The sequence below is a fragment of the Dipodomys merriami genome, unplaced genomic scaffold, assembly GCF_024711535.1.
Source record: "Dipodomys merriami isolate MVZ:Mamm:240054 unplaced genomic scaffold, mDipMer1.0.p SCAF_7, whole genome shotgun sequence".
In the NCBI taxonomy this organism is placed as follows: domain Eukaryota; kingdom Metazoa; phylum Chordata; class Mammalia; order Rodentia; family Heteromyidae; genus Dipodomys; species Dipodomys merriami.
In genome coordinates, this window is record NW_027206290.1 from 68,320,019 (window position 1) to 68,337,294 (window position 17,276).

The 17,276-nt window shown below is 56.0% G+C and overlaps 1 protein-coding gene across 6 annotated transcripts in view; it reads right to left on the reverse strand.

Annotated features, from left to right (window-relative positions):
* Positions 1-667: 667 nt before the first annotated feature.
* Positions 668-17,276, reverse strand: part of Snph (syntaphilin) — a 38,194-nt gene continuing 21,585 nt past the window's right edge. For 2 of the 6 annotated variants that reach the window (XM_070006928.1, XM_070006927.1), the window contains 4 exons: positions 12,202-12,298; positions 11,559-11,765; positions 7,392-7,541; positions 668-5,296 (listed from right to left, as the gene is read on the reverse strand). In XM_070006928.1, coding sequence (XP_069863029.1) covers positions 4,117-5,296; positions 7,392-7,541; positions 11,559-11,765; positions 12,202-12,251 — 1,587 coding nt within the window. In that variant the 5' untranslated portion in view covers positions 12,252-12,298 and the 3' untranslated portion in view covers positions 668-4,116. Of the gene's footprint in view, positions 5,297-7,391; positions 7,542-11,558; positions 11,766-12,201; positions 13,725-17,276 lie in introns of those variants that run through there. The other 4 variants (XM_070006925.1, XM_070006929.1, XM_070006926.1 and 1 more) reach the window with 4 other exon arrangements.

Below are 17,276 nucleotides of genomic sequence, written 5' to 3' on the forward strand. Positions count from 1 at the left end.
CACTTGAGCCACAGATCCATTTCCAGCTCTTTTTTTTTTTTTTTTTTTGGTGATTAATTGGAGATAAGAATCTCACAGACTTTCCTGCCTAGGCTGGCTTTTGAGCCTGAGATTTCAGCCTCCTGCATGGCTAGGATTACAGGTAAGAGCCACCGGTGCCTGGCATGCTTTTCTTTTAAACAGTGGTGAGAGGCACCAGGCCTTTCTTTCCTAATCCATCTCTGGGAGCAGTGGTGTGCAGGGGTCTATCAAGGTGATCACATGTCACATGCCTGCAGTCTGCACAGAGATGATATATGGGGTGGGGGGAGCCTGTGGGGAGGACTGGTAGGAGCATTGCACTAGTTTGGGGGTCTCCTGTATGAATCACTCGGGCTGCAAAACTGGCCTGAGAAGCTAGAGCCTGTCAGGAAGAAGGGACTGCAGTGTCCTTATGGTGTCCAGCAGGATCTGACACTTGGGGGGGACTCTTGGAAGAGAGGATTCTAGGCCCCGTACCTGACCTAGGTGGACAGCGCTTTCCCAGCACCATGTAGCAGAGCCTTATGGGACTGAACCAGCACCCAGCCTGCCACTTTCTTCTGTGTTGGGCAAGGATGGTGTGAGCTCCTTCCCTACTCCAACTTAGAAAAATGACACAGTACAGAGACAAGCACAGAGGCCAATGGGGGCTTGCTGTGTGTTCATGCTTTAATTCAGAGCTGTCTGCGGCAGGTACAACTCTGCGTGAACAAAAGGACAAAGGAGATGAGAGTCAAGACCCCTTCCCCTCCCCCCTCCCCACATACCCTGAATTCTCTGCCAAGGAGATGATGGCCTAATATGAGTGTGCTGTGACCCATGTGTATGGCCCCTAGGTTGGAGAGGGAGTTGTGAAAGGCCCCTTAGGAGGCTTTGAGTGTAACCCCACCCTCCCTCTGCCCCAAAGTGCTGTCAGACGCCCTGTGCTAGTGTTGACTGGGAAGGTGTTTCAGTGAAAAGCTAGGTTATGACATGGGTCCTAAGTTCTACTCAAGGCCAGTTCTTCGTAGAGAAGCTGAGCTCAGCCCCTGAGTTCTGTCTCAGGCCAGATGAGAGATATAGCAGGGTCACTGGTCCTGGCCTCAGAGCTAAGAAAGAACCACTCTGGCCACTGGGCCCCAAGGGACCAGTAGTGAAGAAGCTGTCCCAGGACACTTCCTCAGAAACTGGTGGGCACCAGCTAGAGACAGAAGGGAGCCCCTGAAGTTTCTTCAGAAGCTGAGGGCAGGAGGAGGCATTGAGCTGAAGGGAATGGGGAGTTTGGGGGGATGGCCAGGGCCCCAGCCCCAGTTCTTGCCTTTCCCAGACAGCCCCTTGTTCTCTACCCTGATTTGTCAGTGTTGGCAGCCCTGGCCAACAGGTTGCTGCGCACCTACCACTGGGAACCATAAGGGCAGTGCTGTCTCTTTGCATAGATGTGGGACACTGAGCATGTACACACACACACACACACACACACACACACACACACACATACATACACACACACACACACACACACACACACACACACCCCCCGAGGAGCCAGGACAGGATCACCCACCCAAGAAGCCCTAAAGCCTGTCCCAAGGCTGGTGGGTGAGCTGCTTTCTTCACCAGCAATAAGAAAGCCCACCAAGGCCTCACCAAGAATCCACAAAGAGCCAGGTGCTGGTGGCTCATGCCTGTAATCCTAGCTACTCAAGAGGCTGAGATCTGAGGATTACAATTCAAAGCCAGCCCAGACAGGAAAGTCCTTGAGACTCTTTATCTCCAGTTAATCACCAGCAAACTGGAAGTGGTACTGTGGCTCAAAGTGGTAGAGCGCTAGCCTTGAGCAAAAAGAGCTCAGGCACTGCGCCCAGTCCTCAGGCCCATGACAGTAAACAAACAAAAAGAATCACTAAAGGCCGGACCCTCAGTGGCACAGGCTGGGACTCCTGGTGACCATACAGACAGGTCTTGGGCTGGGGGGGAGGGGGCAGACGGGCGCTGAGGGTAGATGGCCGCCAGCCTCACTCACCTTCCCAACAGCCTTCACAATGATGCCCCCACAACAGGGACAGCAGAGCCCAGCCCTGTCCATGTCCACCCAAACACAAGACACAAGAGGAAGGCCACAGACAGCAAGACATGAACAGGCGCAGAGGGCTGCGGAGCTTGACTAAATTCCACGGGTGAAAAAGATAAGAGATCCCCCTCCCCTCCGTGGTCAAATATAGTTCATACATTTATTGTCTCAGCAAAGCTTTGACTGTTCCTAAGGAGATACTCTGCAGCCCCAGGAGTACACGGCACAGGAGGCTGGGTCCGTGGCTAATCCTGGCCTCTTTGGATTCATTTTGTCCCTTGTCCCCTCCGTGGCACAGCCCCAGTCAGGTCCCAGAGGCATCTGGGCTGGGTTCAGCTGGGGCTGGGTGGTGCTCCCCCCCAAGATGGCTGGTCTGAGGCTCCGGTCCAGGTGTGGGGGGCGGGGGAGCTTTAGAGGCACAAAGTGCGTGGCAGGGAAGCTCGCATCCCAGGGGCTGGGCTGGCGGCCCACTGCCAGTGCATGCAAGTGCCCCTTGAGGAGGGCATGGAGCCTGAGTCAGGCAATGACCGTCAGGGCAGCAGGGGGAGGGCAAGCAACCTTGGCAGACAGCTCAAGTGGCCCTGAGGCCAGAGGGGTGAGTGAGACGCCGGGCTCCAGCATCCCAAATTGGGCCTAACCTCTGGCAAATAGGTGTGCTGCCCAGATTTGGGGGGAGGTGGCCCTCCTGAGGGAAGAGGGCTTACTTGGTAAACTAGTCATAGGCATTAAACATCAGCAGCTTTGCTGGGACTCGGATGTGATCCCAGGGGAGGAAGAGACAGTGAACCGACCCAGCCAGGGCTGGGAGTGGCAGCGACAGGGTCCACCCACCCTGCCACGCCCTTTCTTGCACGACGCATGCCCAGGGTACCCTGCTTTCACCTGGACAGACACCATGGCTTCAGTACTCCACCTGGAGATTCCCCAGCCTCCTCTGGGGGGCAGACAGGTGGGAGATTTAGGAACCCTCATCCCAGAAAACAAGCAGGCACCCCAGGGGAGGTCCCGCAGGTGGATGTGAACACAAGGTAAAGCGGAAGTGGGGTCTAGGCCGGAGGGTATCCGGCAAGTCCCGGGGACAGTGGCGGCCTCTGGCTTTTTTAACCAGCCGAGGATTCCTGAGTCCGGCACCTTCCAGACTGCAGACGAAGGCCGCCTTTCCCAAGGCAGAGGCCTCTGGAGCTCCCTGCCAGCCTCTGCTGTGTTGGCCTCACTGTGTCAGCCTCCGCCATGTCGGTGGTGCTAGCTGTGGTGGCTGGGGCTCTGCGTGTGCTCCCAGCCTGGATTGCCTTGGGTTTAGTGGTCAATAAGGGGAGACTGAGCTGGCACACCAAAGCTAAGAAGAAAACGGACGATGTGGAGAGCCTGGGAGGACGGACAGACAGACAGACACAGAAGCCACCCTGCTCTCTGCGCCTCCTGCTCAGCATGTTTTTTCCTCCAGCCTGGGGGAGGGGGACATGGCCGTGCTTCTGCATCGCAAGTGGGGAGAAGGCATGTGGTGGGGCCAGAGTTCTAACCCAGGCCCAGAGGTTCCAGACCCTTCTCTGAGTCCTGGGGGAAATGGCTGACTTCATCTGAGGAGCTAATTCTGGCCCAGAAGCACAGCAGAGAGCAAGGGGGTGGTTTGAGACAGTGGCCTGGCAGGGGGAGGGCACTGGACAGAGATGGTAGAGAGTAGAGGGACCCAGATAAATGCAGCCAGACTCCCTGAGCAAGATCCTGTCTGTCTGAAGAGCCAGGTGAACAGAGGGGCCAAGCTTGGGGCCGGATCAGCTTGTGTGTCTGCAGTTTGTCCAGTTGCTGTGCCTCCTTGCCTGGGACCCACCCTCACCCTTCTTTTCTCCCAGAGTTTTGGGGTGCCTTTCCCAACTCCTTCTTCTAGCCCGTGACACTGTTAACTTCGGGGGCGGGGGAGAAGGGGGGGCAAAAATGAATTCAAACCCCAAACTAAATAAATAGGATGATGCCCATGGCGCTGTGTGAAGGGGAGGACGAACAGCATCACTACAATCAGTGGTCAGTGCTGGCCTAGACCCGCCTGCTCAGAGCTGGGAGCCGCTGCCCGCTGCGCTGGGGCCCGGCTGGCTCAAAGAGCGGCAGCTGATCCTGCGGATGGAGTGCAAGGCCACGGTGCAGCAGCCCCGCAGCAGGGAGCTGATGTTGTAAATGGGCTGGCCCTGGCGCCGCTGGGAGCGGCAGAGCCAGGCCACCGTGGGCACCGCCGGCACCACCACGGCCAACAGATCCACGATGTAGTGGCGGCTCCAGTAGCTCTTAGGCTCCTTCTCGGCCGTGGCTGCGGCGGGAGCGGCCTCATCCTCTTCTTCCATGGGGCACACCACGCTCACAGACAGCCCGGGGTTGGGGCTGGATCCTGGCTGTGGGTGGGCAGTGGGTCCTCGAGTGATGGGCTCTGAGGCTTCCAGCTCATCACCCACTGTCACCACCACTGCCGAGTTGGGGTCTCTAGGCTCCGGGGGGTGGGGATCCGGCTGCCGGCATTCAGGGACTCTCCCGCACCCCTGGGCCTGGCTCACTTTCTCCAGGATGGTGTGCAGGTCAGGCTGGTATTGGACCATGTCTGTCTGGATGGCCCGCTCCTGCATGCAGCTGGCCTGCACGCCGGCCTCCATGCCACACAGAAGCTTCTCGTAGGTGTTGCTGGCAGGAAAGCGGGCACCCAGGCTGAAGGAGCTGTGCAGCGAGGCCTCCTCAGGGCCACAGTCCACCCCAGATGACAGTAGGCTGCTGGCCTCCAGGGCGTCCGTCCGGCTCAGGGTGTCGTCGGCAGCCGCGAAGCCGCTGTCGGCTCCATCCTCAGCGGAGGCGCTGGGGGGATCTCCCGGCTGGGGGTCGCCACAGACGGCTGGGTCGCTCAGCTTGGTGTAGGTGGAGCTGCGGGTGAGGGAGCGGGCTGGGGAGCCGCCCGCCGACTCCCCAGTACCCTCCTCCTTGGCCGTGCCATTCTGGGCCACCTCCATACTATGCAGCAGCGTCTCCAGCTTCTTGTTCTGGATGTTGATGTCCACAAAGTACTTCTGCAGCCCCTTGTCCTTGTCAATCAGGTTGTTCTTGACCGTGTCGATAACCTGCTTGAGCTGTTTGATCTCCTTGCGGGCTTCCTTCAAGGCCAGCTGGGCCTCCACGCGGTGACACTCCTCCTCGATCCAGTCCTCCTGCATGCGTGACAGCTGTGTCTTCAGGTCATCAATCTCCGTGTCCCTGCCGGCAGAGAAGGCACGCTGCTCACAGCCTGCCCACCTGGCCACTACCACCACCTGGGAGAGGCAAGGAGGGGCACAGCGTGCCCGGGGCTGTTCCGTGGTGGCTCACAGTTAGATGAGGAAGGACAGGAGGACAGACAGATGCCTCTTCTCCTTCCTCCGCCAACTTTTCGGGGGTGGGGAGGATTATGGGGTTTGAACTCAGAGCCTGCATGCTCTCCCTGTGCTTTTGTGCTCAAGGCTAGCACTCTATCATTTGGAGCCACAGCACCACTTCTAGTTTTCTGGTGTTTCATTACAGATAAGAGTCTCATGGACTTTCCTGCCTCTCTTCCCCTTCTTTTCATCCCTACCTGGAGGGAAAAGGAATGGTAGCTGGGGCCACTCCCCGACCCCCAACCTCCTCTCCCTCCACCCCCTAAGCCAAGCCCCAGATGCCTTAATCCTCACATTCGTCGTCCAGGGGAGAGACTAAACAGATGCATGACTGATCAGTGAAGTAGCTGTAAGAAATAAATCTCATGTGAAACAGTGGACATGAGACAAAAAAATCTTTGCTCTGTAGAAGATGTAGCTGGCTGGACACCATGACACATGTCTGTAATCCCAGCTGGGAGGCTAACAGTCTAAAACCAGCCTGGGAAAGAAGTTATCACAATTGTTCCATCTCCATGAGCAGAGCAAGGATGGTGGTGCACACCTGTAGTCCCCAGCTTATGCAAAAGGCATAGGTAGGAGGGTTGGAGGAGGGGGGATATGAGGACCTATTTGAAAATAATGAAAGAAAAAGGGTTGGGAGGGGCATGGCCCAGTGGTATAACAGCTGCCTGCCTAGCAAGTTCAAGGCTCTAAGGTCAAACCAGTACCATTAAAAAACAAAACGAAACAAAAAAAGAAAAGGAAAAAAGAAAGGGGCGGAGGAATATGGCCTCTACTAAAGCAGGTGGTGGCATTCTGAATGGAGTGACATCTGGCCAGAGACCCCGGGAGAGTGATGAGAGAAAGGACCCCCTTTAGCGTTGGAGGGGAAGAGCTGATAATTTTACTCCATCCCTAAGGGCAACAATTGGAGGAATCCAAGGTGGCTCTCTTGTCCATGCTGGAATTTAATTCTCTATATCCATGTCAAGAGGAGAAGCTAAAAAGATGGTGGCGACAAGCATTGCTGAGCTTGAGGGAAGGGGAGCGCCAGGCAGGCACCACTGACTTGTCACTCAGACTTCCAGGAACTGGACCCAGGAAGCCCACTCCATAGCATGCCGGCCTGCGCTGTGCCTTGCCTCTCCCTACCTAGACTCAGCCAGACACTAGCCAGCATTGGCACCCAGCCCTGCTCAGGCCGCACAGCCCACAGGACATTCCATTTGAAATGTGTTGTGAAAGATGAGTTTGCAGGCAGAGGGAGCTGCAGCAGAGACACAGCACCCGGAAGCACAGAGCTGGCAAAGCACCTGGCAAAGCACCCTTCCTGAGAGGGGAAGGCAGGCTCAGGGGGAGAGGATGCCAGAGCAAGGCAGGGAGGCCAGGAGGACCACTCAGGGTCTTGCCAGGGTGACAGGCAGGGTGAGCAGGGACAAGGTGAGGGAGTGCCCACAGCAGGCCATCCTGCCAAACCACCCAGGGCTAAGGTCTGCTGGGAGCCACTGGGCTGACCCAGACAAGAAGTGGAGAGACGGGATACTTGGCCCCAAGGGACATTGTGTAGAAGACCAAGCGGAGTCCAGCCATCTTCAGGAAAATGACAGGAAATAGAAATAGAAATGGAAGCTCTGAGGGAAAAAGGGAAAAAGGAATGTGGGAATGCTCCTGCACTTGGAAACCAGGGCAAATCCAAACTTGCTCTGGTCATAGAATATGTGGTCACGGATGGGGCATTATGACATGACCAGAGTGACGGGGCAGTAGAGACCGAAAGGTCAAAGGCTGCCATTGATAGGGTGGATGAAGAGAAATAGAGAGCAGGTATCAGGGGAGTAAGGCCCCTCGTGGGTGAGGATGAAAGTAATTACAGAATCAGTGAGTGGTAATGGCCCAGAAAGTCCTGGGACTACATGACAATGTGTCCAGTTGTGTACTCTGGCTGGGCTGCTCACCGATCCTGGAGCCGGTCCTGTGTGTCCTTGAGCCGGGCTTTCAGGTGCCGGATGCACACCTCCTTCTGTTGCAGCGGAGTCAGGTACTGCTCCGGGGTGGGGGGCTTGATGCCGTGGTTGTCGCTGCAGAGCGTGTACTTCATGGAACGCCTGCAAGTGGACGCCGGTCAGGCGGGTGGGGATGGAGGCAGGCAGGGCCCAGGGGCTGCTCCCCAGGGAGCAGAGGACCCCAGCCTAGCCATCTTCTCTGTCCACGAGCACCGGATGGCTCCAAGCCAGGCCTTCTGTACAGGGCCACATGTGGACAGGTGGCTTTTAGGGGTGCTCTTCGGAGTGGACCCCATGGTGAGGGATACAAGGCTCCTCTGGTGAGAGAAGGAGACACATCCTAGGCACACATGTGAGCTCTACACCTGCAAAGCGCTTGCCTGGAGCCATCTGCACCATCCTGGCCACAATGCTGGGTGAAGGAAAGCCTTGCAGAGGGACAGTGGCTTCAGAGAGGTTCGGTCCCCTGAACTGTCAGCCAGTCCCAGTAGCACTCAGAGCCAGGCCCCTGGTCCTCAGACCACGGATGAGGGTGTGGGCTGGAGGCAGGGAGGGAGGGCAGGCTCAGAGTAGGGGTTGGAGGTGGAGGGGACATGGCCACTCCTCCCCAAAGCTAAGAACTTGCATGGCCCAGGGGTGGAGACAGCAGATGTGTGTGTGTGTGCAGGGACAGGGTCTCCTTATACACTCACACACTTTCCTATAAGGTATGCACTATGCCTGCATGTGTGCATGTGTGTGCACGTGCATACATGTGCACCCATGCACGTGTACACACACACACACACACACACACACACACGGAGTGTGGTAGGAATCAGGAAGTCTGTGGATTCCCAGTTGATACCTGCACACCTGTAGGTGTGCACACACACCTGTGGCTATGCATCCTCATCAGCTTCCTGCCAGCATTGTGAGCAACCCCCTGGGCCAGAACACTAGCCTGTGTGCACGCACACACACACACACACACCCTCTGGGACAGCTGTGAGCACACACAGGGACAGCTTCTGGGGCTCCTGTCAACCAGGTCCCTGGGTGGCAGCAAGCTGGGTGGGCTCTGCTCCCAGCAATCCTGACCCACCCATGTGGGGAGAGGGAGGCTCTACCTGAGTGCCGTGTGTGTGGAGGGACAGGCTTTCCAGCACCCCGATTCCACAACAGACTATGGGACAGGTGGCCCCACCCACAGCTTCCTGGCTGCTGGCTCTTCCATTCCTTGAGATGACTGCTTAGATCTTGGCTTCAAACACCAGGCATGGTCCCACGCACTAGAGACTCTGGCCTGCGGGTGCCCCGTTCTGCTCCAGAGGAAGAGGGCACCCAGGCCTAGGGAAGCCTGATACTTGGTGGGGTCAGCGATGACAGGCCCTGGCAGGTTCATTTTCAGAAACAGCCAAATTAGGGACATTTTCAAAAGCTTTGTAGATACTCAGGAGGCTGAGAGCTGAGGATCACGGGTCAAAGCCAGCCTGGGCAGGAAAGCCTGTGAGGCTCTTATCTCTAATAAACTACTCAGAAAAAGCTAGAAGTGGTGCTGTGGCTCAAGTGGTAGAGTGCTGGCCTTAAGCAAAAGAGGCTCTAGACCAGCACCCAAGCCCCTGAGTTCAAGCTCCAAGACTAGCCAAAAAAAAAGAAAAAGCTTTGTAGAAGCTGCATGATATTTAGCAAAGAACAAATATTTGTAGATCATAAACTGTAGAAGAGAACTTGAATTAAAATGTAAAGCTGGAGAGAAATGATTTTCTTCTGTGTACTTAGACAGCCCTGGGTTGTAACTCAAGCTAAGTCATGTCCCTTTCTGGGCAAGGGGTAAGGGGGTGGCCTAGGCCGGGCATTTGGGCTTTCCTGTCTATTCTAAGGTATCTTTTTCCAAAAGAGAAGCAAGCCACACAGTAGCTCTAAGCTGGCTTACTAGGGCTGTGGCTAGAGGGCACAGATATGTGACAAGTTAAGGGGCCTCTTCCCCAGTCTGCAGTGGGGCCAGGTAGCTGGTGGTGGTGCAGGGGACTAGATTACTTAAACCAGAAAGACCCAAGGGCTACAGGAAAGCCAGTGCTTGAACTTTTCTGAGTAAAAGAGCACACCCAGGGGTGTGTCTCTGGTTTCCATGAATATTGTTTCCCAATCTAACATTGAATATACATTTTTAGCCATTAGCTTTGACTTTCTTAAAATATTATCATATCAAATTACACAATTGGTATACAATTGTATATTTATAATGTAGATCTTCATATATTTTTATAAGTACACTTGAATATTATATATTTATATGCACTTGCATATGTAATATATATATATATATATTTATATATTTAAAACAGAAAAATGCTGGGCACCAGTGCCTCACGCCTGTAATCCTAGCTACTCAGGAGGCTGAGATCTAAGGATCATGGTTTTGAAGCCAGCCCAGGCAGGAAAGTCCATGAGACTCTTATCTACAATTCACCATCAAAAAGCCAGAAGGGGAGCTGTGGCTCAAGTAGCATGCTAACCTGTAGCATAAAAACTCAGGGACAGCGGCCAGGCCCTTCAAACCCCACACTCTACATACACACATAAATACACACACCCCTGCACACTGTTGCACCCTGAACAGCCTGGCTGTTTGCAGTGAGGCCCTGACAGAGCCAGCTGGCTGGCAGCTGTGGCTTCCCACAGAAGCCAGGCTCAGCCCAGGGGTGGAGACTGGCCAAAGGTTTCTAGGTATGAGATGTGTTTCAAAAGCCCACTGCTAATGAAAAGCTGATTGAATACTTTTCAGAATGTAAGTTATCATGGCCTTCTTGTGTCCCCCAGGCTCTGGGGTGGGTTATGGGCAGAATACCAGGGATGCTACAATTGCCTGTCCTCTATCATTCATGACCTAAGAACTGAGGCTGCAGCAGCTCCAGCCATCACTGCTGTCAGATGACATCCCCTTGGCTGAGAGGGGCAGGAAATCTTTCCTGAGAGTGCCCTGACTATGGAGATGCAGGCCGGCACTTTCTCATCTTCTCTTGCTCATAACCTTCTTGTCAGATCAAAGGCAGTGCCTCCTACAAAGGGCAGCGCCTGGCCACGGAGTATGTGCAGGTGGCCAGCAGGTACCGACACAATCTCACCTCTGGAACTCCAGGTTATTCACTTTCTTTCACCCCTAGAGACAGGAAGTGGCCCTCAGAGATGGGAAGTAGCCCTGAGAGACAGGAAGTGGCCCTCAGCTAAATCCAAAGCCCTGCCAGTCTCCACATTTTCCTCTCATCTACTTTGTGTATCAGCACTGGGGAAAAGGACAGTGCCACCATTCTTGCTCTCACTTTGTCTCTTCGGGGACCCTGCAACTCCCCTTTCCCCACTCCTCCAACCTGACCTTGCATTTCAGGTCTAGGTCCACTGGATCCAACACCACAACTCAGCTCATGCTGCCTTGGTAGGATACTTTCCTTTCCAAACCAACACCACCTCTGCCACACTCACAGCAGCCCGAGAAGAGCAGACTGACAATGTCACATCCATGTTGCCTTCTTCACCAGCAGAACCCCAGCTTTGTTTGGGGTGACACCATACAGGAGGAAAATACAAACTCTCTGTCTGCATTAACTGGCTGGAAGCTAGAAAGTCACACGATCGAGTGCCAGCCAGCAAGATGCAGGCGGAATTTCCTGGGGAGTGTGCACCTGGCTCAGAGAAAAAGAGCCCCTCATAGGGGCTTTGGTCTTTGTAATCATTTTCCTTGGTGGAGGGATGACCTGGTGGCTGGTGGTTCAGCAGCCATCTTGTGATGAGGACAAAGGCTGTCAGCAAGGATGGTAGGGTAGGAAGAACGGAGACCTCTGATAGTCTACAGAATTGCCTGCCTCTGACTCCTTATTCAGAAAGCATCCCCACCCCCACCTCTGGTTTGTCTAAGCCACGACATTTTCTTGTGAACAGCTAGACATCAACATCCATCTTATAGACATAAACTGAGGCTCAGAAGGGAGAAGGGACTCACTCCAGGTGACACAGAAATTGAATGTGCGCCAAGTCAGGATGGTCAGGCACCATGCTGCTCCCTCCTCCCCTGGGCACCAGGCTCCCCGGCAGCCAGGCCAGGGCCAGGGCCAGGGCCAGGAAGGAGGGAGGGCTGGTTACCTGGGTGTCGGGCTGCTGTCGCTGCCCTTGCAGGAGCCGGAGTTGCTGCTGCTGCTGAGGGAAGAGGTGCCGTAGGCGTCTCGCACGCTCACAGGTGGAGAGGTGCGCCTGGAGGCGGGGAGAAGAGGCAGCTGCTCATTCTGGCTGGCGGGCAGCTGTGGGCACTGGGCGAACACTGCCAGGCCGCTGCGGCCCAAAGTGCCCCCGCTGGGGGTCGCCACGAGGTAGGGGAGAGAAGCAGGCGGAGAGGGGATGCACAGACAAGGGTGAAGAACAGACAGTGGGAATCAAGATGGAAAGCAGGAGACTGGCCAGCCCGGATCCCCAGAGGCAAGAACACAGGCTCTGTCCGCCCTTCCTACAGGCTAGCCACCCCCAAGCCCAAGGAAGGAGGGGAAGCGTAGGGACCGAGGAGAAGCCCATGGGGGTGAGGATCAGGGAGGCTGGGGGTAGCCCACTGGTTTATCCTAACAACCATATTATTGGACCCTCCCTACTTCCTGGGGCAGGTGAGTTTAGCAAGCCCATTTTAAAGATGGGAAAACTAAGGGCGTGATTTGCAAGTCATTAGCAGGTAAGACACGGGGGCCCACCCTCCCTCCCACCCCAGAGCCCAAGGATCTGAGCCACAGGGGAGACTCACCTGCGGGATCCAGCGGAGGCCCGTCTGCTCCCCGGCAAGGACATGGCCATGAGGCTGCGGGTCCGGGTGAGGGGTGGGATGGGCGGTGTCCCCGGGGCTGAGGAAAGAGGGCGAGTTGGGGGAGGCGCAGGGAGGGCCGGGCCGGGCCACGTCATCCTCTCGCTGGGGCCGCTGCCTGGCATGGCTTCTCCTCTGGCCCTTCAGCAGGACACCCAGACCAAGTGAGAGCCTGGCCGAGCCTGGTCACAGCGGCCTTCAATGGACTTGGCAGGGCTGGTACACGGGCTCTCGCCACCTGACTTAAAATCAGGGTTGTCAGGAGTCTCGGGGATAGCTGGAGGTCATCAGTCCAGTCTGACCCCAGATGACGGAAGGTGCTCCGTGAAAGGAGGGCGGGGGTAGGCAAAGGCTCCGCCCACAGTCACAGGGCCGCTGGTCTTCTGCTTCTCCCTGGGTCCCTGCCCCTCAGACCCCACCTCCCGCCGTCCAGTCCTCCCTCCTCGGCAGGGGCTGCAGGCTGGAGGACGCCCGGAGCAGGACCAGGACCCCCAGATCAAACTGGCTTGGCTTCGCGGTGCATCACCTTCCCGGGGGGGAGGGGGGGACGCGTGGCTCAGGAGTTCCTGTCTACAGGGGAGACAAGACAGACCAACATACCAGCACACGTGTAGAGACACGGAGACACACAGGAACATGAGAGGTACACGCCCGCCATTCCAGGATGTGCAGCACATGACTGCAGATGTGCTCAAGCCCCTCTGGCCACGAGGCAGAACATGCAGCCGGGCCCCCTTGCCCCGTGCTGCGCGCAGGCACACGCATAATGCAGACATACATGCAGATTCTGGTACATTCCAAGAACGTAGGGCACAGGCGACAAAGCCGACAGGGATGAGAACCAAGGGAGCAGAAGCCCTCCTAACTTGCTGCTGGGGCCCTAGCTGCAAATAGCCATGCTTAAGTGGTTGGGTCAGCTCAGGCCACTGGCTCCTTTGGCTTCTTTCCTAGGTGGGGGCTGGGACCTGAAGGATGCCAGGCTGGGTTGCGGCTGGGGGAGGGGGAAGGGCTATGGGAGAGGTAGAGGCTGGGCTCTTTGCCAGGGCCTGGTGGTCCCCAGCCAGCTCCTGAGACAGCCCGCCTTCTCCTTCCCTGCTCCTATCAGGGACCACAGATGGTAGCCTGGGTTCTAGAAGCTTGGCTGCAGATGCTGTGTCCTGGCACCCCTCCTGCCCCCCTCCCAAGCCCCATGCTGGGAGAGAAGCATTTATGCGTTCGCCAAACCCCACTGCACAGCAGACCCCGTGCCACACACGTTACGTACATTACGTCACGGACTCCTCCCAACAACCCTATGAGGAAGTGCTGTGGTTAGTCCCCAGAGGCTGGGTTGGGGCTCAAGTCACCCCCAGGTGTGTGGAGGGCCAGATCTGCCGAAGGGGCTGGGTCTGGGCCCCCATCCCGGCCTTCCCTGGCGTCCCAGGGGCCAGGTCCTCCCTCCTGAGGGGACAAAGGCACTGCTCAGATGGCCTGTTTCCTGGCTGGGACACAGAACGCAGCCTGTTCCTCTGGAGGACCTGGACACAGCCAGCATTGTCCACCTGGAGGTGTTGGGTGCCGCGCTGACACCACCTCTGTCACCTGAGCTGCTGCTCCAGCTTGTTAGTACTGGGCCTGTGGTAAGGAGGGGAGAGGGGTGTCCAGGAACAACAGTGCCAACTCCACAGCAGGGGCTGTGGGCAGGCATGGGGTGGGGCCAGCAAAGCCTCTCATACCTGGGTAGGATGCCACAAATGGCTCACAGCCTCCTGGGTACAGGGCGGGGGGGGGGGGCGGGCAGAGGGGGAGGATTCAAGGATTGTTTGCCACTAGTTAAACATCTCTGTGGTCAGGTGACCCTGAGGGGTGCTTCTGTGTACCCGGACGATAGCTGTGAACAGGCTCTGTGCTCACATGACTGCAGGGATGACTGCTCATCCTTCTCCCTGGCCTCAGTGGCCCGCTTCCATCATGGCCCTCCCTCCTGGCTTTTGGGAGGCTGCAGGAAGGAGGCTGTGCCTTCACAAGGCCTTCCCAGTAGAGGAAAGATACACCTCCCAGGTGGGCCTCTGTCAAAGCCCAGGAAGAGCTCCAGGCCCAGGTTCCCTGGTGGCAGGCAAGATGCCAGGCCTGCATAGAGCTCTGGGTGGCCTTGATACAACAAAGGCTTTGTCCCAGCTGTCCCGGCTACTACCTTGCTTGGCAACCCTGTGCCGCCGCCTCTTGAGTTCCCTCTTCCTTCCTCCCTGCCGCCAGGGGTGGGGGGTGGGAAAGGGGTGGCATTTGTACCTGGATGCAGACGACAGTCTCCCTGGAGGCCAGAACCAGCCATTCATTCAGGGTGGAGGGTGGAAGTGGCATTTGCCTGGCTGGCCGGGGACCTCATGGGAGGGCCCCAGGTCCAAAGGGAGCCACCTCGCCACATCCTACTGTGAAGCCTCAGCATTCACCCGGCGTGTTCTCAGGTCCTCTCTCCCATCTGGGGCCCAAGGAAGGAGGCCTGTTGCCGTGGTGTTTGTCACCATGCCACCTGCTCAGCCTGGAGTCCCACAGGCCTGTCCCCCAGGCAGCCACAGGCTCTTGGAATGGAATGGAGGGTGGAGAGAAAGCCCTCAACCAGAGGCAAAGAGGTCATTGACTCCATCTCTCCACTCAGAGGAAACCTGGCCCTGGCCCCTCCTCCCCCCACTCCTCCTCCTCCTGCCCAGCCCATGGCAATCAGGCCATTGTCCCCCTATAAGGCCCAGTGTTTTCTGAGGACCTACAGGAGGGAGCCAGGGACCAGGAGATGGAGGGATGCAGAAATTGGGTCAAACAGATCTGGGCTTTAATCCCAGCCCTGTCATCCTTGCTTGTCTTGAGCAAGTCAGGCCACTTCTCTGAGCTTTAGGGCATGCGCTGCAAAGTGGGGCTCTGACAATACACCCCACGTGGTTACTGCGAGAATGACATAAAATAGTGCGTGTGTGAGGCCTGGGACAAGAGATGGTAGGGGAGGGAGGAGCTGGGAGGTGGACTGGGAAGGGATGGTAGGGGAAAAACAAAGGAGGGGTAACAATGCTCCCCAGGAAATGGATTATTACCTTGTTCATGTAACTGTAACCCCTCTGCACAGTATCTTTACAAAAAATATATATATTTAAAACTTTTTTTAAAAAAAGTTGAAAAGGATTTTTTTTTAAAAGAGAGATACCCAAAAAATGGGAGTAGCCAGGATTCTAGAAGTAGCTAAGTGGAATGTGATAGGACCTTCCCAACAGAAGCCTCATCCAAGGCATCTTTGCAGCCTTCAGGGGGTTGGGAAAAATATCTTCCAGCTGGAAAGTTGTATTGGGTCTTGAAGGATGAACAGGAGTGCACTGGTGGAAAATGAGGAGCTACTCAGCCAAAAGCAATGCATAAGGCAACAGCATGGCTGCTAGGAAAGGCAGGTGCCTGGTGAGCGGGAGAGGCAAGTGGACGGGAGGACAGGGCATAAGTCACACAGAGCCAGTTAAGCCAGAATCTTGACGTGTGGGCATTAGGGGGCCATGGATCCTGGTGTTCTCCCATCTACAAGTGTCCTGACTCCCTCTGTCTCTGTGGTGACCCTCAGGACAGCCCTGTGAGTTGCCCTGTCACTGCCCAGTCCTTGTGGCTAGGGCCCCTTCCCCGCCCTGTGGTCCCAGGGCACAGGACTTCTCTATGCAGGATCAGCCCTGCAGCCTGTTCCCTAAGGAGATCCCTGGCACTTTCAGTCTTGTCCACTCAGCAGGGCCACACCTTGGGCAGAAACTTGGGAACAAGCCCCAGGGAACTGCCTATGGACAAACACAAGCTGTAACCCAAGGGCCGAAGCGCAGGCTCGTTCAGGCATCAGGTGGGCTTGTCTCTCAGACTTCTGTACCTAACACACTCGGATTCCAGGCTTGCTCACAGAGCAGTGGCCCTCCCACTGGATGCATTCAATGACCAGGGCACCTGGGTCTCAGTTTCCCCATTTGCCAAATCAGGAAGTGGAATTCTCCAAAGTACACTAAGTGTTTGACTCCATCTGCAATCTAGAGGCACTCAGGCTGAGGGAATTCACCTAAGATTCTAGCTAAGCAAAGGTTCCTTTAGGCCTATGCTGGCAATGACCTCTCTTCAAAGTATCAGCTATCAAGGAAACAGGAAAAGTAACTGGAAAGTCTGTGCCCGAGGGCTGTGCAAGGCAGCGCATTGTAGTGAGTCTTGGGAGGGACTCTCTCCCTGCCAAGGCAACCCCAGATCACCAAACAACCCCCCTGCCCATCAAACTGCAGAGCGCCTAGACCGCTAATGCAGACAGAGGAGGCTACGAAAGATGGACAGGCCTGGGTGTATGTGTGCCGGCCACCCAGAACGGGCTCCAGGGCTGCTGGAGCACTACTCAGGTGCTCAGCATGGAGCCTAGGCCTTCAAACCACACAGACAGGGCCTGGCTCTGGGGTGCTGAGCCTCAGAACCTCCCTCTCGTTTCATCTGAGGACGTTCCTCTTCTATTGGTTCTATGTGTGGGAGATGTGAAGGCTAAAGGGGATCATCAACTTGGTTGAATCGACAAGCAGCTAGCAGATCAGTGAATCAAGACTCTGGAGGGATCTGTGAGGGGTCTCCAGGTACTAGGGGGTTAAAATCCACCCCCCCTAAATGCAGGTAGTACCATCTCATGAGCCTAGGGGCTGAGAAAAAGAAAGCCCCCCCTCCCTGTCTGTCTGTCTGTCTCTCTGCTTCCTTAATGTGAGCTGTTCTATTCCGCTATCCCCAAGGGGCTGAAACCCCTAAACGTTTGAGCCAAAAGAAATGCTTCCTCCTGTATTCTGTTACTGCACTGCAAATGGACTTACACAGAGGGGTGAAGTAAGACTTACTTTAGCCATCCTGGGACTTGAACTCTGGGCCTGGAGTGTGCTAGGCAGGTGCTCTGCACTTGAGCCATACCCTCAGACTTTTTCTTCTTTTCTTTTTCTTTTTTTTTTTTTAGGGTCCAAGACCAGGACTCACACTCAGTACTGCCACTTTTGCTCTCTGGCTAGTGG